Genomic DNA, 22,179 nt, shown 5'->3' on the forward strand with positions numbered 1-22,179 from the left:
AGCTGTAGGGCAGAGCCTCAAGTTTTCATCACTGTCATGACAGCCACAGCAGAGAAAGAAAATGTTCTCTGGCTGATGGCCAGTAGAAGCATACTGAGTAATCAGACTTCTGTGGCTGCTCTGTTCAATGCTTGCCCTAAATGTAGTGCAGAGTGAGGCATTTCTGAGGATGATGAGAAGCAGAAATGCTCTCCCTGTAAAACCCTTCAACTCACCTGATGTAGTGGACAAAAGCAACCACCACTGAGCCCAGATAAAAGGAGAGGAAACTCAGGAAACTGAAGAACATGGCTTGGATATACACAGACTCTGAGGAAAGAGAAGGCATCAGTCAGCTCAGAGAGCAAGGACAGCTCCTCTCAGAGCCAGCACTCCTGTCTTGCTCTTGCTGACACAATCTACTGACAATGCCCAGCCCCAAACAGCCCTTCAAAACTTAGCTGCTTGCTTCCAGAGGAATTCCCAGAACCTGCTGCAAGGTCTCACCCCATTTCTTCACCCCTAGTGTGTTGGGGTTTGGTTTAAGCAAGAGGGGACACGAGTCCCAGGAACACCTGTGCAATTCAGACCTTGAAGGATTCTCTCCTGATAATATAGCAATGGAGTAGGAGCTGTGGGGAAGTGCTGATTGCTTTGGTATGCTGAGGCCAAGCTGCCCCTGAGAAGAGGCAAACAAGGTAAGGAGGAGGCAAGATCTGGGAAAAAGAGCAATTAGACTGAGTAGAAAAAAATCCACAGAGTTGTGAAAACAGTGATGTAACCTTTTAGAGAGAAGCCAATAGTGTGTGTTAAATTAGACTAGAATTAACTGTGCATAAGACTATCAATAATGAAGTGTGGAACAATAAAGTTGGATGATTTCTGTCACTCATATTGAGTGCTGTTGTCCCTGTCTCCATTCTCATCACTAGTGCTAGCTGGTGTGCCCCTGAGACCACCCTGCGTCACACAGCACCTCCTGGAAGGGACTCCAGCTGCTTTGGACTCCTTTGCTAGTGCTTTCTGCACCAGCCCCATCAGAGGGCTTCCAGGCCCTGCTATGTGCCAAGTCCCCCTGTAAAGTTGCACAGTCCTGCCCCCAAACACTGACTTTTGATAGAAGGCACAATTGTCACTTGAAGGTTCTTGGTCCGCTGCAGGTTCCAGGTGCGATTGACGTTCCCTGGGAATATACAGAGAGTAGGCCAGGTTGGAAGAGACCTGCAAGATCATCACCTCCAACCCATCAACCAATCCAACCCACCTAAACAGCTAACCCATGGCACCAAGCACCCCATCAAGTCTCCTCCAATGATGGTGACTCCACCACCTCCCTGGGCAGCCCATTCCAATGGCCAATCTCTCTCCCTGTGTAAAACTTCCTCCTAACCTCCAGCCTAAACCTCCCCTGGCACAGCCTGAGACTGTGTCCTCTTGTTCTGGTGCTGGTTGCCTTGGAGAAGAGACCAACCTCTGCCTGTCTACAACCTCCCTTCAGGTAGTTGTAGAGAGCAAGAAGATCTCCCCTGAGCCTCCTCTTCTCCAGGCTAAGCAACCCCAGCTCCCTCAGCCTCTCCTCACAGGGCTGTGCTCCAAGCACCTCACCAACTTTGTTGCCCTTCTCTGGACACCTTCCAGCAGCTCAACCTCCTTCCTAAACTGAGGGGCCCAGAACTGGACACAGGACTCAAGGTGTGGCCTAACCAGTGCTGAGTACAGGGCACAATGACTTCCCTGCTCCTGCTGGCCACACTGTTCCTGATGCAGGCCACGATGCCATTGGCCCTCTTGGCTGCCTGGGCACACTGCAGGCTCATGTTCAGCCTACCATCAAACAGCACCCCCAGGTCCCTCTCTGCCTGGCTGCTCTCAGCCACTCTGCCCCCAGCCTGTAGCACTGCATGGGGTTGTTGTGGCCAATGTGCAGAACCTGGCACTTGGATGTGCTCAATCTCCTGCCCTTGGACTCTGCCCATCTACAGGAGTGTCCCCACTCCAGGTACAGCTACACCATGAGTGGTGGAGGGTCTGCATTTACCACTCTCCTTGAAGTAGAGAGGATTTGCTGGCTGGAAGCAGCACTATGAACAGTTCTCTTGTAAAATTATTCTCCCCAAATGATTCTTTTTCCTGTCCCCGCAAGCCCAGGGCTGTCATAAATCCCAAGACAGCAGTGGGGCTACCTGCAGGAACTGCTCTTTGGGCCTCCATGCAGGCAGGAGGAGAATATAGCAGCACTGGGGTAAAAAAAGCCCAGAGTAAAACCACCAACCAAAAAACTGTAACCAGCATTACCTGGATGCCTCCAGTGTCTACCAAAACACCAATGACTCCTCCAAAAAGCCCATAACCCCAGCAAGCCAGATGCTCTACTAGCCAGCCACCTCCTAGATCAAACACTTTTAATCTACCTGACAAGATAAAATGTCTACTTCACTTTCTCACAGCTCCCTGGGTAAGCCAGAGCTATACAACCACCACAGGCTACCCCACAGGAGGAGCTCAAATGACCCCTGCTGCATCATCACCCAGACACAGCAACCAAACCCACCTCCCAGCACAACTTACCATGCATGGAAGAAGGCACAGAACCACCACAGGCATAATCCTCTGGCTTGATGACAAACACGACAAAGAACTGCTCACCTGGGAAGTCCTTTCTCTGCATGGAAGAGGATAAAATCCATGAGATATGAAGAAGCCTCTCCCTCAAGAGGCAGTGCTTCAAAGGCCAGAGACCAGGTTTTAGTTGCTATACAGGTATTAGACTCAGAGACCTGCCTGTTCTGGACAGAGCTGGGCTTCTGATGATAGAATAGAACAGAATTAACCAGGTTGGAAGAGACCTTGGAGATCATTGAGTCCAACCTATCACCCAACACCATCTAATCAACTAAACCATGGCACCAAGTGCCTCAGCCAGGCTCTTCCTAAACACCTCCAGTGATGGTGACTCCACCACCTCCCTGGGCAGCACATTCCAATGGCCAATCTCTCTTGCTGGGAAGAATTTCTTCCTAACATCCAGCCCAAACCTTCCCTGGTGCTGCTTAAGACTGTGTCCTCTTGTTCTGGTTGCCTGGGAGAAGAGACCAACCCCCACCTGTCTACAACCTCCCTTCAGGTAGTTCTAGACAGCAAGAAGGTCTCCCCTGAGCCTCCTCTTCTCCAGGCTAAGCAACCCCAGCTCCCTCAGCCTCTCCTCACAGGGCTGTGCTCCAAACCCCTCCCCAGCTTTGTTGCCCTTCTCTGGACACCTTCCAGCAACTCAACATCTTTCCTAAACTGAGGGGCCCAGAACTGGACACAGGACTCAAGGTGTGGCCTAACCAGTGCTGAGCACAGGGCAGAATGACCTCCCTGCTCCTGATGGCCACGCTGTTCCTAATGCAGGCCAAGATGCCATTGACCTTCTAGGCCATTTGGGCACACTGCTGGCTCATGTTCAGCTGCTGTCAACCAGCACCCCCAGGTCCCTCTCTGCCTGGCTGCTCTCCAACCACTCTGACCCCAGCCTGTAGTACTGCATGGGGTTGTTGTGACCAATGTGTAGAACCTGGCACTTGGATGTGTTAAACCTCATTCCTTTGGACTCTGCCCATCTGTCCAGCCTCTCTGCTCTGCTCATCCTTGCTGACAATAAACTGAGTTCATCACCATGCAGTACAGCAGCACCTCAGTACAAGCAAACCAATGCTAACGCATTTAATTGACTTTCATTACTGCAAACCATCTGCCCAATATTTGCTTATTGCAGAGGCCCTGCTACCACCACTTGGTGGTAGAACAGCCAAGGTTCCAAGGGAAGACACTTGGCTGCAGCCACTCTGATCTAGAGTCTCAGCACCTAAGACATAACAGACCTACCTAAGCAAATATAAGCAGTGATAGCAAAGGTAACATTGCTTCTTCCATTTATAGAATCATTTTGGTTGGGTAACCATAGTATAGTATCATAATATCAGTCAGGGTTGGAAGGGACCACAAGGATCATCTAGTTCCAGCCCCCCTGCCATGGGCAGGGACACTCCACACTACATCAGGCTGGCCACAGCCTCACCCAGCCTGGGCTTAAACACCTCCAGGGACAGGGCCCCAACCACCTCCCTGGACAACCCATTCCAGGGCTTCACCACTCTCATGGGGAAGAACTTCCTCCTCACCTCCAGCCTCAATCTCCCCACCTCCAGCTTCATTCCATTCCCCCTAGTCCTATCACTACCTGAGATCCTGAGCAGTCCCTCCCCAGCCTTCCTTTAGGCCCCCTTCAGATACTGGAAGGCCACAATGAGGTCACCTGGGAGCCTTCTCTTCTCCAGACTGAACAGCCCCAAGACTTTTAAGATCAAGACCAACCATTATCTAAGTCTACCAAGTCTGATGCTAAACCATGTCCCTCAGCACCATGTCCTTCTGTGTTTTAAACACCTCCAAGGTTGCAGATTGGAGACTCAGGGGAGACCATATTGCTGTCTACAACTACCGGCAGGGAAGTTGTAGACAGGTGGATGTTGGTCTCTTCTCCCAGGCAGCCAGCACCAGAACAAGAGGACACAGTCTCAGGCTGCACCAGGGGAGGTTTAGGCTGGATGTTAGGAAGAAGTTCTTTGTAGAAAGAGAGATTGGCCATTGGAATGTGCTACCCAGGGAGGTGGTGGAGTCACCATCATTGGGGGAGACTTGATGGGGTGCTTGGTGCCATGGGTTAGCTGTTTGGGTGGGTTGGATTGGTTGATGGGTTGGACACAATGATCTTGAAGGTCTCTTCCAACCTGGTTTATTATTCAATCACTATCCTGGGCAGGCCATTTCCTCTCCTGCTATTACTTGTCAGTAGGGAGAAGAGACCCAACCTCACCTCACTACAGCCTCCTTTTAGGCAGTTGCAGAGTGAGAAGGTCTCCCCTCAGCCTCATTTTCTCCATAGAATCAATAAGGCTGGAAGAGACCTCAAAGATCATCAATTCCAACCTGTCACCCAAGTCCTCATGACTACTAGACCATGGCACTAAGTGCCACATCCAATCCCCTCTTGAACACTTCCAGGGATGGGGACTCCACCACCTCCCTGGGCAGCACATTCCAACAGCTAACAGTTCTTCACAGAGAGTTTTCTCCTCACCTCCAGACTAAACAATCCCAGTCCCCTGAGCTGCTCCTCACAAGACCTGCTCTCCAGACCTTTCACCAGCTTTGTTGCCCTTCTCTGGACCTGCTCCAGGACCTCAATGCCCCAAACAATCCAATGCTCAAGGTGTGAGCTCAGCATTGCTGAATAGAGGGGCTGACTGAATAAAAACAAAGCCTGACAGCCATACCAGAATCAGTGAAACACAGGGGAAGCCACAGATCCAAACCAAACAGAAATGAAAACCCAAAACAAGGCCAAAACACAAACACCAAACAACCAAAAAAAAAAAGAAAGAAGACTCACAACCAACCCAAAACCCCAGAAGCACTGTGACAAAACCCATCATCTCACCTGCACTGTGATGGCTGCCTGCTTAGTCATGGATTGGTACACGCCGTTGAACTCCACGTTGTGGTCCAGGTCATACACTGGGCACTAAGACACAACTGAGGGTTAAACCAGGAGAATAATATCCAAACTGATTTCAAAGGGAGACAGGGGGAGAACAGACAGTGCAGAACAAAGTCAACAAAACAACCAGGACACATTCAGAAGTCAGAAGTTCTGCCCTTGAAGATATCAGTTGTCACCTACATTCACTGGCTGATGGTGGCATTCTCTCAGCTGGTCTGCAGTTCAGTCCCAGAAGAGGATTCAACCAAACTGATCACCATTCCCACAGGGCAGTGCACACCCTCAGCTGAACACTGTGTCATCCTTTGCATTCTGTAGTGCTTGCCCTCATTCTTTCCCACTGCTCTTACTACCTGATAGTTTGAACATTGCCTGTCCACCCTGCCTCCTGCCGTCCTACCATTCTAACACAGGGATGGGGGCAAGAGTTGATGTTACTCTCACCCCAGCTATTAAAAGCAACTGCCTGGACTTCAGAGCCAGCAACCAAGGCACCTTGCACCTCTGCCACCATCTTGCTGCTCCCACACTGCAGTTCCCTGCATCATTAGGGGAGGTGGGAAAGGAGAATAAATATGGGGCTATTTCCTAGCTGCAAGCAACAGCCAACTTCCAATGACAGGGAACAGCTGCTCTCCCCTTTCAAAGAAAAGGGATGAGTCATTCCATGGAGAGGAAATCAAACTGGAAAGGAGGAGAGACCTCATGTCTGGACATCAGAAGCTTCCCATGCTGCCTTGAACAAGAGGAATGGCACTGTCCCCTCCTTCAGCCACCAGCAGTGTGCCAGCCAACACCACTCAGGGCAGAGGCAGGCTCACATCACAGGGTAAGAGAGTGCTAAACCTCATGAGGGGAGCACAGCAGATGCCCTATGGACAGGCTGGAGAAGAACAGCCTGTTCACCTTCTTGCAACAACATTCTCTGTATGAGATGCCTGAACTCAGCATCTCCAACTTTGCCTCCTTCCCACAGTATTTTCATCCTTCTTTGAGGGGTTCTCTTTACCACCACTACACCAGGGGGAAGCACTTCCTAGGGCTTTTCTCTCTCTACTAGGACACAGACCCCCTCACAGCAGGAAACAAAGCTTCAGAAGGCACCTCCTCACCCTCCCCTACTCAGACTTACCACAATATCCTGGACAGAGACAACTGAGCATGGGTAGACTGCATCAGACACCACTTTAATGATGACTGAATCGACATCCTGAGGAAATTTGTACAGGAAATACTGCAGGGAAAAGCAGAGTGCCAAGAGTTATGGTCCAGAAATCATCCCTGACATTAGTTTCAGAGTCTCCCCTAAGGTCCTGTCACCAATCCCATCTGGGCTTTGGGCCTGGATGTGGAAGGCTTCCATAAAAAAAATCATATTTCAAGTGTTAGGAACTTACACTACAGAAGAGCAAAGGAAATACATACAGAGAAGTCTCCCCCTTGCACAGCACACTGTTAGACACAGACATCTTCAACAGGTAAATTACAAGCAAGATACAGCAGAGCTTCTGTTCCCCTTAAGCTTTTTCATAGTATCATAGTATCAGTCAGGGTTGGAAGGGACCACAAGGATCATCTAGTTCCAACCCCCCTGCCATGGGCAGGGACACCCCACACTACATCAGCCTGGCCACAGCCTCAGCCAGCCTGAGCTTAAACACCTCCAGGGACAGGGCCTCAACCACCTCCCTGGACAACCCATTCCAGGGCTTCACCACTCTCATGGGGAAGAACTTCCTCCTCACCTGCAGCCTCAATCTCCCCACCTCCAGCTTCATTCCATTCCCCCTAGCACTACCTGAGATCCTGAGAAGTCCCTCCCCACTTCATCAAGATAAAGCAGCTTAATTTTCACACCCTGCTCCATTTTACATTGCTGTGAGCAGTTTCCAGCTGTTTTCATACTGCTGGCCACACTTTATATAAGGAACATATAATGGAGTCAATCTCAGATGGGTTGCACCAAAGACAGACTGTGAAATGTATTAGGGCAAATGGTTGAAACTGTTCAGAGTTCCATAAATAAATGTGTGGTATTAGTTATAGGATTTAGAAAAGAATAGAATGATCTCAGAATAATCTCAGGTTGGGTGAATGAAGAGCAAAGGTGATAGAAGCATGCTAGGATCTGCCTTTGCTCTTGCTCCCAGGAGGTATATATTCAAAGGGAAGCTCATGAGGTGCAGTGCAGCCTCACTGGGGAAGGCAGCAATGATTTTGGCTCTGAATAGAATAGAATTGAATTAACCAGGCTGGAAAAGACCTACAATATCATCAAGTCCAACCCATCACCATCTAATCAATTAAACCATGGCACTAAGTATCCCATCCAGCCTCTTCTTAAACACCTCCAGTGATGGTGACTCCACCACCTCCCTGGGCAGCACATTCCAATGGCCAATCTCTCTTGCTGGGAAGAACTTCTTCCTAACCTCCAGCCTAAACCTCCCCTGGCACAGCTTGAGACTGTGTCCTCTTGTTCTGGTGATGGTTGCCTGGCAGAAGAGACCAACCCCCACCTGGCTACAACCTCCCTTCAGGGAGTTGTAGCCAGCAATAAGGTCTCCCCTGAGCCTCCTCCTCTCCAGGCCAAGCAACCCCAGCTCCCCCAGCTGTGATTCACAAAACCCTCAGCATTATACCAATTAAGCAGCACTCATCTTCCACTCTCTCTCTGTCTGGTCTGTAATTAAAAGTCACCACTCCCATTAATTAATTGTGACAAACACAGACCAAAGTTACAAAGCTGATTCTGAGCCAGATCCTAAAGTCCTTACACTCCAGTTACAAGATTCTAAGCATCAAAGGTTTATAGTCTGTATCTGTAAACCATCTTAAGATATATGACAGCAAAGAAAGATCAGCTAGGATGACTGGTAACAGGAAACCTAAAATTAAGTGGTGTTAGCAGTGATAGCAACAACAAAAACAGAGTACCAGACAGCCTGGCTAAATTGCATACCTTCCCAGCTCCATGAGCTCCTTCATCACTATAGCTACTGCCAACAGCATTTTTATTCAAGAGGGGACTTGTAGTATCTGCAAGGCCCTAAACAAGGCTGCTCAGCTGGATGTGCTACACTGCCTGTTCTTTTCTGAGCTAATAACCACAATTATCAGGCATTTCATTTAACACCTTGCAACTTGACTTGCTGCCCTGAGCAAGGAGTAGCAGTCTGAGCTCTGCTGTGCATTTACTGCATGTGGTTTCAAGTTTTTTTTCTTGAGAAAGACTGCATCTGAGCAAGTCATACTCAAGCAACTGAGCCAGCACTGGCTGGAACAAGAGCAGGGAAGTCATTGTGCCCCTGTACTCTGCATTGGTTAGGCCACACCTTGAGTCCTGTGTCCAGTTCTGGGCCCCTCAGTTTAAGAAGGACATTGAGACACTTGAATGTGTCCAGAGAAGGGCAACAAGGCTGGGGAGAGGCCTTGAGCACAGCCCTGTGAGGAGAGGCTGAGGGAGCTGGGGTTGTTTAGCCTGGAGAAGAGGAGGCTCAGGGGTGACCTCGTTGCTCTCTACAACTACCTGAAGGGAGGTTGTAGCCAGGAAGGGATTGGTCTCTTCTCCCAGGCAACCAGCACCAGAACAAGAGGACACAGTCTCAAGCTGCACCAGGGGAGGTTTAGGCTGGAGGTGAGGAGAAAGTTCTTCACTGAGAGAGTTGTTAGCCATTGGAATGTGCTGCCCAGGGAGGTGGTGGAGTCACCATCCCTGGAGGTGTTGAAGAGGGGATTGGACGTGGCACTTGGTGCCATGGTCTAGTCATGAGGTCTGTGGTGACAGGTTGGGCTCAATCTTTGAGGTCTCTTCCAACCTTAGTGACACTGTGATACTTTCCATGAAGTGTAGCAGTCCAGTGGTCTCTGGACTTCTATATTTATCTGATCTTTCCTGAACTGCAGACACTGTTCATTTGCTGTGGTCAAGGCTTTGGGTTGAATTAAGTGCTTTGCAAGAGGACCCAAATGTGCCTGTAGAGGGGCTGAGGTACTGCTATCTATTCACTTTATCCACAGAAAACTCAAGAGTCAGGAAGCTTCCCTGCATACCAAGAGGGGAAGGCCTAGTTATTAAAAGGTTTTTGCCATATCTAGCAAAGGCTCACATCAACCATTTGGATGTAGCATGACACTCAATCAACACCCCAGAGGATTCCTCCTTACCTGGGGCTGGGAAGGGCTGGCAGTGAAGTTAAAGGCTTTGTTGGTCCTGGAAAAGAAATGTCAGAAGAAAAAAATATTTGTTTTCTCCCTCTGGGAAGGAAAAAGGAGGGCAGGGCAGACAGATGGACCAAACCCCTACACAGCAGATACCCCAAGAAATTACATTTGTGTTCTCACATCTCAACTTACTCAAGTTGGAAGCTCTTGAGCCTTGTGACTAGGAGCTCATAGGCAATATTAAATGGTGCCATGGAAGCAACATCCACAAATATAACCTGGTCAGAAGGTCCTCCCTCAGGAGCTGGCTCAGAGGGACAAAGGGTCCGACTCACTTCTTGATAATTGTAGGTCCTCTGATAGCTATACCAGCCAGGGAAAAGAGGGGAAAATGGGTAGTTAAGAAGTTGTTTGGTAATAACAACATCATTTTTTTCCCTCCTTGCATAACTGAAATGCTAAACTGAGAGCCCTAAACCATTTAGTCTTTTATTCAGAGCTCAAACTCCACTTCTGTTGCCTCTCGTGGTGTGCACAAGGGACTGGCCATCCCCAGCACTCCACTTCCCTTGGGGCTGCCTGTGCCATCTGCACATCTGCCACTTGCTGGAGGTAGAGGGAAGCAATGACAACCCAGAACAGACACTGCTGTAACCATCATCTGCATCAGCCAAGGCACTGCAGCAGGCAAGATGTTGCCCAGCCCCATAATTTCAGTCACAGGCTGAAGCTTCACATCTCAGATGGTCTAAGGCTCCTGCAAAGCCTCAGTACTTGCAGCCTAACTAGCTAAGGCTGCTGAAGATACAATGGAGTGGCACTTTCAGAAACAAAACACTCACAAAACACCCCTCTAAAATAGACTCAACTTAGGTGTACCCAGGGTGAGAAACAGAGGAGAGCCCCTGTTCCTCAAATGCACTGTAACCCAGCAGTCAGGGTGCTCTTCCCAGAGCTTGTTCAAAGCCTACTTACATGCACCATAAGCAACTGCAGAAGTGACAGCAATGCCATGTGGTAGAGTCAGTCTTAGTGACTGTAATGGTTTAGCACAAGGGCTAACCTGCCTGCTCCCCCAGCACAAAAGCAAGGGGAAGAGTGACACACACAACTCAGGGCTCAGAAAGAGGTAAGAGTTTAATGTAACATAAGATACCAGAAGCACAATGTGTAATTCCCTTAGCTAATAAGCTAATTCAAACCACAATGCATGACTACCTTACCTTAGCCTACCTGCAGAAGAAATGCAGTGCAATGCATGGGGAGAACCCCAGCATAAAACACAAACCCAAACCCAGCAGCTACCTGACTCCCACTCTTTCTGCTGCCATTGCCTGCAGAAAAGAGCCCACAGCCAGAACCCAGAAGCAACAACCAGAACTGGAAGCCTCCCATGTTACAGTCTGAATTTCAAGCCCCATAATACTTTGCTCCAGTTGGCATGGTGTGAATAACAGCAGCAGGTTCAACTCAATCCATGACAGTGACACAGGCAGGTCCCCAGCACACAAGCCTCCTGGTACTCTGTGCACATACCTGAGAAGCTAAGAGACAAGAGCACGCTGCCAAGTAAGAGATTACCTACCAAATCCTGCTCTTCCTACACTCAGCTGACACTGAGCCAAGTGTCACACACTGGATCTGCCTGGGTCACCAAGACAGCAAGTCTACCAAATGGCATTGCTGCTATTTCCACAGCTGCTGTTTGAACCCTAATGTGGTGGGTTGAAGTTTCCCCCCAGCATTAACTTTTAAGCCAGACCAACTCAGTTAGAAGCAAATGAAGCTGCATTTACAAGCAGAAACTACACTCTACCATGGAATGCAATGAATGTGTACAAAATATACAGGAGGTACAGTATTATACAGGCATTTACAATCAGCAAACAATACAAACCCCACCCTGGTCAGGGAGAGCAGGGAAGCTGCTCCACTGCCCCCCTCTCCCCTGCACCAAACCTCCCAAACCCCCCTGCATCAAGACAGAGAGAAGCTGAGAGAAAAGCAGTGGGTAGGTCTTATCTCAAGGTCAGCCAGAAGCATTATCTTCTCCCAGGCAAAGCAGAAGAGCCAAGATCAGAGAAGAGAAAAGGAATGAAAAGCGAAGAATTGTTATGGTAGAGCTCCGTTTACCCCAGACCTTTATCCACTGAGTTTGCTTAGAGCAATCTTTTGTTTTCCTTTTTACACCCAAGAGTGATTTACTTATGCTTTTCTACCTTTCTGCCTGAAATCTGCAGCTAAGTTTAAGAGGCATAGCCTAAAACTACCACACCTCACTGCTGAGTTCCAGTGCAGCTGGGGAATAAGGGCTCTCCTGTCCACTGGACTCTGCATCCTAGCCCTGCGCTCTACACAGGTATCGAGATCGAGCACTTGAGAAAGGCTGATGATAAATACAGCCATGAGGTGTTGGGTGGCAGGTTGGACTTGATCTTTGAGGTCTTTTCCAACCTTTTTCATTCTATGATTCTATGGCAAACAAGAGTGTTACAAGGAGAAGACTCCAGTACTTACAGGCCTCGAAAAATGAGTGGGACCTGCCACGAGAGCACTCCCTTCTGCTGGCGAACCACAAACAGGACAGGATATTGGAGGTCCTCAGAGCTGCTGTTCACATAGACACGCACTGCATCTACCTGCAGAAAGAGAAGGGAGAGCATGGAGAGGTGTTAGACAGCAACAAAGAACCAGACAGCCCCAAATCTGGGTGGGAGAAGCCTGTTTCCCTAGATGCTGGCAACATCCACACAGAGAACAGCCTGTGGGTGCTGGTTGACAGCAGGCTGAACATGAGCCAGCAGGGTGCCCAGGTGGCCAAGAAGGCCAATAGCATCCTTGCCTGCATCAGCAATAGTGTGGCCAGCAGGAGCAGGGAAGTCATTCTGCCCTGTACTCAGCAGTGGTTAGGCCACACCTTGAGTCCTGTGTCCAGTTCTGGGCCCCTCAGTTTAAGAAGGACATTGAGACTCTCGAATGGGTCCAGAGAAGGGCAACGAGGCTGGGGAGAGAGTATGTGCTCACAGGTGTGATCCCCATACACTTCCTTCATCCCTCTCATGTCTCTGCACTCTCCACAGGCAAAGCTGCTTCCCCAGGCCATATTCAAACAGGGTGCTTCAGACAAAGGAACATCAAAGAGTCAGAAGCAACATTTACAGAGCAGCTCATTAACATGTACTTGAAAATTTCACCTCAATGTATTAACAATTCACTTGCAGTTAACATCTCTGCTCTTCCAGTAATTGGACATAGCCCTGATCAATCAGGAACATCACAGCATCTAGTCCCATCAGAAGTTCTTATAATAAAACTTATAATCACTTTAATTTACTTTTCCTGGAGTTTTATTAAGAAGTTGGACAGATGGCAACTGATATTCCAGCCCATCTAGTTATTGACCCTACAGCTATCACCACACAGTAATGCAAGGCCTCATGCAGCCAGATTATAGAATTATAGAATAGAATAAACCAGGTTGGAAGAGACCTTTAAGATCATCGCATCCAACCCATCAACCAATCCAACCCACCTAAACAACTAAACCATGGCACCAAGCACCCCATCAAGTCTCCTCCTGAACACCTCCAATGGTGGTGACTCCACCACCTCCCCAGGCAGCACATTCCAAAGGACAATCTCTCTCCCTGTGTAAAACTTCCTCCTAACCTCCAGCCTAATCTTCCCCTGGTGCAGCCTGAGACTGTGTCCTCTTGTTCTGGTGATGGCTGCCTGGGAGAAGAGACCAACCCCCACCTGGCTACAACCTCCCTTCAGGTAGTGGTAGACAGCAATAAGATCACCCCTGAGCCTCCTCTTCTCCAGGCTAAGCAACCCCAGCTCCCTCAGCCTCTCCTCACAGGGCTGTGTTCTAAACCCCTCACCAACTTCGTTACCCTTCTCTGGACTCATTCCAGCAAGTCAACCTCCTTCCTAAACTGAGGGGCCCAGAACTGGACACAGGACTCAAGGTGTGGCCTAACCAGTGCTGAGTACAGGGCACAATGACCTCCCTGCTCCTGCTGGCCACATTATTCTTGATGCAGGCCAGGATGCCATTGGCCCTCTTGGCTGCTTGGGCACACTGCTGGCTCATGTTCAGCCTACCATCAACCAGCACCCCCAGGTCCCTCTCTGCCTGGCTGCTCTCAGCCACTCTGACCCCAGCCTGCAGCACTGCATGGGGTTGCTGTGGCCAATGTGCAAAACCTGGCACTTGGATGTGTTCAATCTCCTGCCCTTGGACCCTGCCCATCTGTCCAGGTCCCTCTGCAGAGCCTGCACTTCCAGCAGAGGGGCCAAATCCCAGACCCAGGATGCAGCTCCACTCTACCCCTCACACAGCTCAGGGATACAGCAGTAGCTCCCAGTAGCACAACGCTTTGGTCGATGTGCCTCTGCCCGACATAACAGATATTCCTCCAAAACGTGACAATAGAACAAGAGCAATGTGCCTGTGGCCCAGACCCACTCAAAAAGCTCCTCACTAACAGTCCCTCCAGATCCTCCTCATTACTTGCAAATGAGCTTGGACATTGCAGAGCAATAAAGTTCAGGAGAATCTAGATGCAGTTTTGAGGAAGCTTGGGAGACCTGAGAGAGGATTAGCATGTAACTGTAAGCAGGGCTTCTCTCATCTGCTGTTAATCACTGATTTTGTGCTGCAGAGTGAAGGAACCCTAATTAGTATCACAGAATCACCAAGGTTGGAAGAGACCTCAAAGATCATCAAGTCCAACCTGTCACCACAGACCTCATGACTAGACCATGGCACCAAGTGCCACATCCAATCCCCTCTTTAACACCTTCAGGGATGGCGACTCCAACACCTCCCTGGGCAGCACATCCCAATGGTGAACAACTCTCTCTGGGAAGAACTTTCTCCTCACCTCCAGCCTAAACTTCCCCTGATGCAGCTTGAGACTGTGTCCTCTTGTTCTGGTGCTGGTTGCCTGAGAGAAGAGACCAACCCCCAGGCTACAACCACCTTTCAGGTAGTTGTAGAGGGCAATGAGGTCTCCCCTGAGCCTCCTCTTCTCCAGGCTAAGCAACCCCAGCTCCCTCAGCCTCTCCTCACAGGGCTGTGCTCAAGGCCTCTCCCCAGCCTTGCTGCCCTTCTCTGGACACCTTCAAGTGTTTCAATGTCCTTCCTAAACTGAGGGGCCCAGAACTGGACACAGGACTCAAGGTGTGGCCTAACCAATGCAGAGTACAGGGCACAACGACTTCCCTGCTCCTGCTGGCCACACTGTTCCTAATGCAGGCCAGTATCTCGAAGAAAGACCTTTTGCTTAGCAGGGTGAACTGTCTGGCAGAAGCAACAGGGGTAACAACATAGCTCCTACAAACCAGGGCTTGGGCTCGTTCCAATTCACCTGCCTTAAACTTTTCATCTGTGTTTGGCTTCTAGATTCTGCAGCCTTGACATAGACAACATACACACCTTCAAGCAACAGATGTAATTAATTCACCACTAAGCCAGCACTAGTAGTACCATCCTTCCCTTTGCCTCAAGGGCATCATCTCCAACAAAGTATTTTAAGAAGAATAGGGGGAAAAAAGGAGGAGGTGAAGTCCAAACAAACAAACAAGTTGGTTTACTTAGTTCATGCTTCCTCCACACCTTCACAAAGAGGATTTCATTTTGAAAACAAACAGTTCTGACACAGGAACTTCTCCCTGCCCCACAACTACTGCTCCTGTCACACCCCTCCCTCCCAACACAGAAATAAGATCCCAATGATGTTGCATGTAGAGACAAGAGGAACTCAGGCTAAAAAAATCACAGTATTTAAATAACAACAATCACACACATGAGAACAAAAAACTATTAGCTTCCTCTGCATCCACCCCTACACAACTAGCATTGGCTGGATGAAGTTTTGCCTGGGGAGTGAGAAGGTCAACCAAGCTGTTGTCAGCCCTGCAAAGCCACCACTGCTGAGGGCCTTCACTTGGCTCTTAACCATTTCCAGCACCACAATGAACTACCAACTGGACAGATGGGCAGAGTCCAACAGGATGGCATTCAACGAGTCCAAGTGCCAGGTGCTGCACTTTGGCCACAACAACCCCATGCAGAGCTACAGGCTGGGGTCAGAGTGGCTGAGAGCTCCCAAACAGAGAGGGACCTGGGGGTGCTGACTGACAGACGCCTGAATATGAGTCAGCAGTGTGCCCAGGTGGCCAAGAAGGCCAATGGCATCCTGGCCTGCATTAGGAACAGTGTGGCCACCAGGAGCAGGGAGGTCATTGTGCCCTGTGCTCAGCACTGGTTAGGCCACACCTTGAGTCCTGTGTCCAGTTCTGGGCCCCTCAGTTTAGGAAGGAGGTTGAGTTGCTGGAAGGTGTCCAGAGAAGGGCAACAAGGCTGGGGAGAGGCCTTGAGCACAGCCCTGTGAGGAGAGGCTGAGGGAGCTGGGGTTGGTTAGCCTGGAGAAGAGGAGGCTCAGGGGTGACCTCATTGCCCTCTACAACTCCCTGAAGGGAGGTTGTAGCCAGGTGGGGGTTGGTCTCTTCTCCCAGGCAGCCAGCACCAGAACAAGGGGACAGAGTCTCAAGCTGCGCCAGGGGAAGTTTAGGCTTGAGGTGAGGAGAACGTTCTTCACAGACAGAGTCATTAGCCATTGGAATGTGCTGCCTGGGGAGGTGGTGGAGTCACCATCCCTGAAGGTGTTCAAGAGGGGATTGGATGTGGCACTTGGTACCATGGTCTAGTCATGAGGTCTGTGGTGACAGGTTGGACTCGATGATCCTCGAGGTCTCTTCCAACCTTGGCAATACTGTGATACTTGCACCTCTCCCTTGCCCTTCCTTGTAAACACACAGAAGGAGGCTGTCTATATTGCTACTGTAATACAATGATAGAATAGAATTAACCAGGTTGGAAGAGACCTTTGAGATCATTTAGTCCAACCTATCAGCCAACGTCATCTAATCAACTAAACCATGGCACCAAGCACCCCATCCAGTCTCTTTCTAAAGACCTGTAGTGATGGTGACTCTATTTCTTAGAGTCATGGAAAACTTTGGGTTGGAAGGGACCTTAAAGATCATCTAGTTCCCATAGGCACAGGCCACAGGCAGGAACGCCTCCTTCTAGACCAGGTCCCATCCAAGTTGGCTTTTAGCGCTTCCAGCACTGGAGCCTCCACACCTTCTCTGGGTAAACTGTTCCAGTGCCTCACCACACTCATGGTGGAGAATTTCTTCCTAATGTGAAATCTAAATTGAGCATCTTCCCGTTTGAAGCCATTATCCCTCAGCCCATCACTGCATGTCTTTGTTGAAAGTCCTTCTCCAGCTACCCAGGAGGTGCCCTTCAAATAAAGGAAGGCTGCTGCAAGGAGCCTTCTCTTCAGGCTGAAGAATCTCAAGTCTCTCAGCTTGTCTTCATAGGAAAAACAAAAGCATTCTAGCTCTCAGATCACCTTCATGGCCTTCTCTGGCCCTGCCCTAATACATTCATGTCCTTCTTGTGCTAGGGGCTCTCAACTTGACACAGTACTCCAGGTATGGTCTTACAAGAGCAGAATCTTCTCCTTTGATGTGATACCCACACTTCTTTCCATGCAGCCCAGGATATGGGTGGCTTGTGGGCTGCAAGTACACATTGCCAGCTCATATTAAGCTTCTCAAGCAGCACCCCCAAGTCCTTCTCCTCAGAACTGCTCTCTATCTACCTATATCTATTTCATCTGTACCTTCCAAGCTGGGACCCTCACCTCCTGCAGATACCTAAGGTTCTGCTGGAGGTGAGACAGTTCAGGCTGGATCTTAAAATCACAGAATCATAGAATCAATAAGGTTGGAAGAGACCTCAGAGATCATCAAGTCCAACCTGTCACCCAACACCTCATGACTACTAAACCATGGCACCAAGTGCCACATCCAATCCCCTCCTGAACACCTCCAGGTGATTCTGCCATCTCCTTGGGCAGCACATTCCAATGGCTAACAACTCTCTCAGTGAAGAACTTTCTCCTCACCTCTAGCCTAAACTTCCCCTGGCACAGCTTCAGACTGTGTCCTCTTCTTCTGGTGCTGGCTGTCTGGGAGAAGAGACCAACCTCCTCCTTCCTACAACCTCCCTTCAGGTAGTTGTAGAGAGAAATGAGGTCACCCCTGAGCCTCCTCTTCTCCAGGCTAAGCAACCCCACCTCCCTCAGCCTCTCCTCACAGGGCTGTGCTCAAGGCCTCTCCCCAGCCTTGTTGCCCTTCTCTGGACATGTTCAAGTGTCTCAATGTCCTTCTTAAACTGAGGGGCCCAGAACTGGACACAGGACTCAAGGTGTGGCCTAACCAGTGCTGAGTACAGGGCACAATGACTTCCCTGCTCCTGCTGGCCACACTGTTCTTGATGCAGGCCAGGATGCCATTGGCCTTCTTGGCCACCTGGGCACACTGCAGGCTCATGTTCAGCCTACCATCAACCAGTACCCCCAGGTCCCTTTTTGCCTGGCTGTTTTCCAGCCACTCTGACCCCAGCCTGTAGCACTGCATGAGGTTGTTGTGACCAAAGTGCAGCACCCAGCACTTGGACTTGTTGAATGCCATCCTGTTGGACTCTGCCCATCTGTCCAGCCTGGCAAGGTCTCTCTGCAGAGCCCTTCTACCCGCTAACAGATCAACTCCTGCCCCCAGCTTGGTGTCATCTGCAAATTTACTGATGACTGACTCAATCATCAATAAAGATATTGAACAGGATGGGGCCCAGAACAGATCCCTGGGGGACACCACTAGTGACTGGCCTCCAGCTTGATAAACAACTTCATGTACCAAATGCTCCCATGCTCCCTTTGGCAGTCAGGTCCTACATCAACATTTAATGGCAGTAACCATACTGCTGCCCTTTGAACTTTGGGGTTGAGGCAGAGTTGGGACTGTTTCAGAAAACTCTACTCCTCATGTTCCTTCTCATGGTCAAGCCTCTGCCATGTGCATCTCTGCTCAACAGCCAAGCTCAGGACAGTTTTGTTTCTCAGGTGCCTGACTGCCCTTGAGCTTTTTTCTGTATTTCAAGGTGGATAGAGCAGTCAGCTGAATAAAGACAGAGCTCTCAGCACTATATAAAAACGTGTTAGTCCAGGAAAGACAAATATTTGTACTTCAGTTCTATCACCACTCTGGAGATAAAGGGAGGGAGGAAGGGGGGAAGGGAAGGAATAAAAAAAGTCCATTCTCTATATGGGAACAGGCAGCAGGAGCTGGTCCCAGATTCACACACTTGAACAGGACTGACATGGCTGCAAACATGAATCAAAATTAGCCAGGCTCTCATTGACTCAAGAGTTTCCTTGGATTGATTACTACTTTGTGCATTTCTCCCTGAGATTACACATTGGCTTAAGACTGTAGGGGTGTGAATTTAAGGGCAGGCAGGAGGTTGCAACAACACTTTCTGCTTCAAGGAAAAGGTTTCAAGAGATCTTTACTACGGATTCCTTTCCACCACCTCACGCTAAGCAAAGCCTTCAACTCACACCAGGGCTCCAGCATGCTTCTCCACCACACCCACACACAAACCACTCCTTGCGAGACCATTGGGCATTATTGGTCCACGTTGCAACAGCACTTGGTCATGGGCCTGGCAAGGCACCCAGCCAAGGCAGTGGGCAGGGAACACATCCGGCAAGCAAACACGCAGCCTGCCAGTTACAATGGAAGGTCTCAGTGCAGGATATGTCTGCAAAGGCCCCTGAACTGCTCCTCTCTGCTCTTGCACAAGAAAGAGGGGTTTGATTTTGATCTAGCCCTCAATATAAAGTAAAGCAGATCTCAGCCAGGTTGACCAGAGCACATGAAGCACATACCTGTCAGTGCTGAACTTGGCTGCTCTTCCCACTGCCCACACAACAGGGGGAAGCTGAGACTCTGAGGGAAAATAGCTCCAAGACATTGACAGAATCTCTTACCTGTGCTCTCATAAGCACCACTTCTGACAACAAAACAAATGGGGCTCAGAGAAGCATTCCCTTTCAGCTTTTCTGTCTGGCACTGTGCCCTAATGTCAGTCAGCCTTAATTGACAAAAGCCCCACAGTTTACTTCCATCATCTCTGGCAGGGGTATTAAATGTCCAAAGCAGCATCAATGAAGTGACAGACCCTGGGTACCTCAAGCACAGTCATATTGACATTAACATGATTGTTTCAGGGGTAATATTTTTCATTTACAAGTTCCACTGGGTGTAAATATGCTGTGTGGATTTACAGTCTGCCCTGGGCATTCCCATGAGTTCACTTGTTTCCAACAGTATCTGTGCAGCATAAAATGGAAGCAAGACAAATACAAAGCATGTCAATATTTATCTTTTCCCTTTTTGGAGATCTGTCCTCTAACCAATGTCACTAGGCAATCTCTAGGGCAGCCAGAAGGAAAAACTAGGGAGTTACTATGCTGGATGAAATAGGTACCTGATTCTGACCACCTCAGACTTCAGGGGGGGATAGAACAAGTAAGTCCTTTCTTCAAACAGCTAGTCAAAATACAAACTGCTCTGTAATAAATAATGCCTTCCTAACCCACAGCAGCTGGGACTCCAAGCTAGGGCAACCCTTGAAACAAAAGGGCTTATCATAGTATCATGGTATCAGTCGGGGTTGGAAGGGACCACAAGGATCATCTAGTTCCAACCCCCCTGCCATGGGCAGGGACACCCCACACTAGATCAGCCTGGCCACAGCCTCAGCCAGCCTGCTCTTACCTCTGGGTATGGGGCCTCAACCACCTCCCTGGACAACCCATTCTAGGCCTTCACCACTCTCATGGGGAAGAACTTCCTCCTCACCTCCAGCCTCAATCTCCCCACCTCCAGCTTCATTCCATTCCCCCTAGTCCTATCACTACCTGAGAGCCTGAGCAGTCCCTCCCCAGCCTTCCTGTAGCCCCCTTCAGATACTGGAAGGCCACAATGAGGTCACCTGGGAGCCTTCTCTTCTCCAGACTGAACAGCCCCAACTCCTTCAGTCTGTCCTCACAGGAGAGGTGCTCCAGCCCTCTGATCATCCTCCTGGCCCTTCTCTGGACACCTTCCAGCACCTCCAGATCCCTCTTGGAATAGGGGCTCCAGAACTGGAGGCAGTACTCCAGGTGGGGTCTCAGCAGAGCTGAGCAGAGGGGGAGAATCACCTCCCTTGCCCTGCTGGCCACACTTCTCCTGCTGCAGCCCAGGATCTGATTGGCTTTCTGGGCTGCAAGTGCACACTGAGAGCTCCTGGTGAGCTTCTCCTCCCCCAGCACCTCCAAGTCTCTCTCCTCAGGGCTGCTTTCCAGCCAGACACTGCCCAGCCTGGATTTGTTCCTGGGATTGCCTTGACCCAGATGCAGGACTCTGCACTTGCTCTTGTTGAACCTCATGAGGCTGGCTTTTGCCACCACCCCAAGCTCACAGGATTAACCCCAGGGATTACTGTCACAACACAAATACCTGGCTCTTTCTTGGCTGCCAAGTTCTTCACCTCAGTGGCACTTCAGATGTGGATTGAATTACACACTCTATGCCATTTTCTTTTCTTCTTCCTTATTTTTTAAGGCCATTGTTCATATGTTTTCACCCACAGTGAAGCAGCTATTCCTATGCCCAGAGGAAAACATCAGGATAAAGAGAGTGAGGAAGGCTGTGTCTGCAATCCTCTGTGTTTCTCCAAGCACACAGAACAGGAAATCAGGTTTGCTTACGCAAACACACTAAACTATATTTTCAACTGGAGCAGATGGCACACCCTTGCAATACAACTTTCACAGGCTGCACTTTCATTCCCTAAATATCTCCTGAACACAGCAGATGAGGTCTGTAAAGGAAAAGCATACCTTCCCACCCAACAATTTCTGCACAAGTTATCTAAGGACGTTTCAGCCTGCACTCACAGCACAAATGTTTCTGTCACAAACTGCTGCACTGCTCTTGGAAAGAGTTCAGACCAAGAGGGGGAAATTGTGATGGAGTTACTTTCAGTCAGAATTTTAAAGGAAATTTAAATCTTTTAAACTTGGGCAGAGATGGCAGAGGGATGTCCAGTTCTGGGCCTCTCAGCTTAGGAAAGATGTTGACTTGCTGGAAGGTGTCCAAAGAAGGGCAACAAAGCTGGGGAGGGGTCTGGAGCACAGCCCTGTGAGGAGAGGCTGAGGGAGCTGGGGTTGCTTAGCCTGGAGAAGAGGAGGCTCAGGGGAGACCTTCTTGCTGTCTACAACTCCCTGAACGGAGGTTGTAGCCAGGTGGGGGTTGGTCTCTTCTCCCAGGCAAGCAGCACCAGAACAAGAGGACACAGTCTCAAGCTGCACCAGGGGAGGTTTAGGCTAGAGGTTAGGAAGAAGTTCTTCACAGAGAGAGTGATTGCCCATTGGAATGTGCTGCCCAGGGAGGTATCACAGTATCACTAAGGTTGGAAGAGACCTCAAAGATCATCAAGTCCAACCTGTCACCCAACACCTCATGACTAACTAAACCATGGCACCAAGTGTCACATCCAGTCCCCTCTTGAACACCTCCAG

At 49.6% G+C, this 22,179-nt stretch overlaps 1 protein-coding gene across 3 annotated transcripts in view; it reads right to left on the bottom strand.

Moving 5' to 3' along the window:
- Window positions 1-22,179, bottom strand: part of SIDT1 (SID1 transmembrane family member 1) — a 60,458-nt gene that overhangs the window by 29,718 nt on the left and 8,561 nt on the right. For 2 of the 3 annotated variants that reach the window (XM_068165928.1, XM_068165929.1), the window contains exons 2-9: window positions 12,206-12,327; window positions 9,881-10,051; window positions 9,692-9,737; window positions 6,657-6,758; window positions 5,462-5,545; window positions 2,548-2,641; window positions 1,091-1,162; window positions 216-309 (exon numbers count right to left, since the gene is read on the bottom strand). In XM_068165928.1, coding sequence (XP_068022029.1) covers window positions 216-309; window positions 1,091-1,162; window positions 2,548-2,641; window positions 5,462-5,545; window positions 6,657-6,758; window positions 9,692-9,737; window positions 9,881-10,051; window positions 12,206-12,327 — 785 coding nt within the window. Of the gene's footprint in view, window positions 1-215; window positions 310-1,090; window positions 1,163-2,547; window positions 2,648-5,461; window positions 5,546-6,656; window positions 6,759-9,691; window positions 9,738-9,880; window positions 10,052-12,205; window positions 12,328-22,179 lie in introns of those variants that run through there. The other variant, XM_068165930.1, reaches the window with a different exon arrangement.

The sequence above is a fragment of the Melanerpes formicivorus genome, unplaced genomic scaffold (assembly GCF_026170545.1).
Source record: "Melanerpes formicivorus ecotype bairdi unplaced genomic scaffold, bMelFor1.0.p_v2 SCAF_95, whole genome shotgun sequence".
In the NCBI taxonomy this organism is placed as follows: Eukaryota; Metazoa; Chordata; class Aves; order Piciformes; family Picidae; genus Melanerpes; species Melanerpes formicivorus.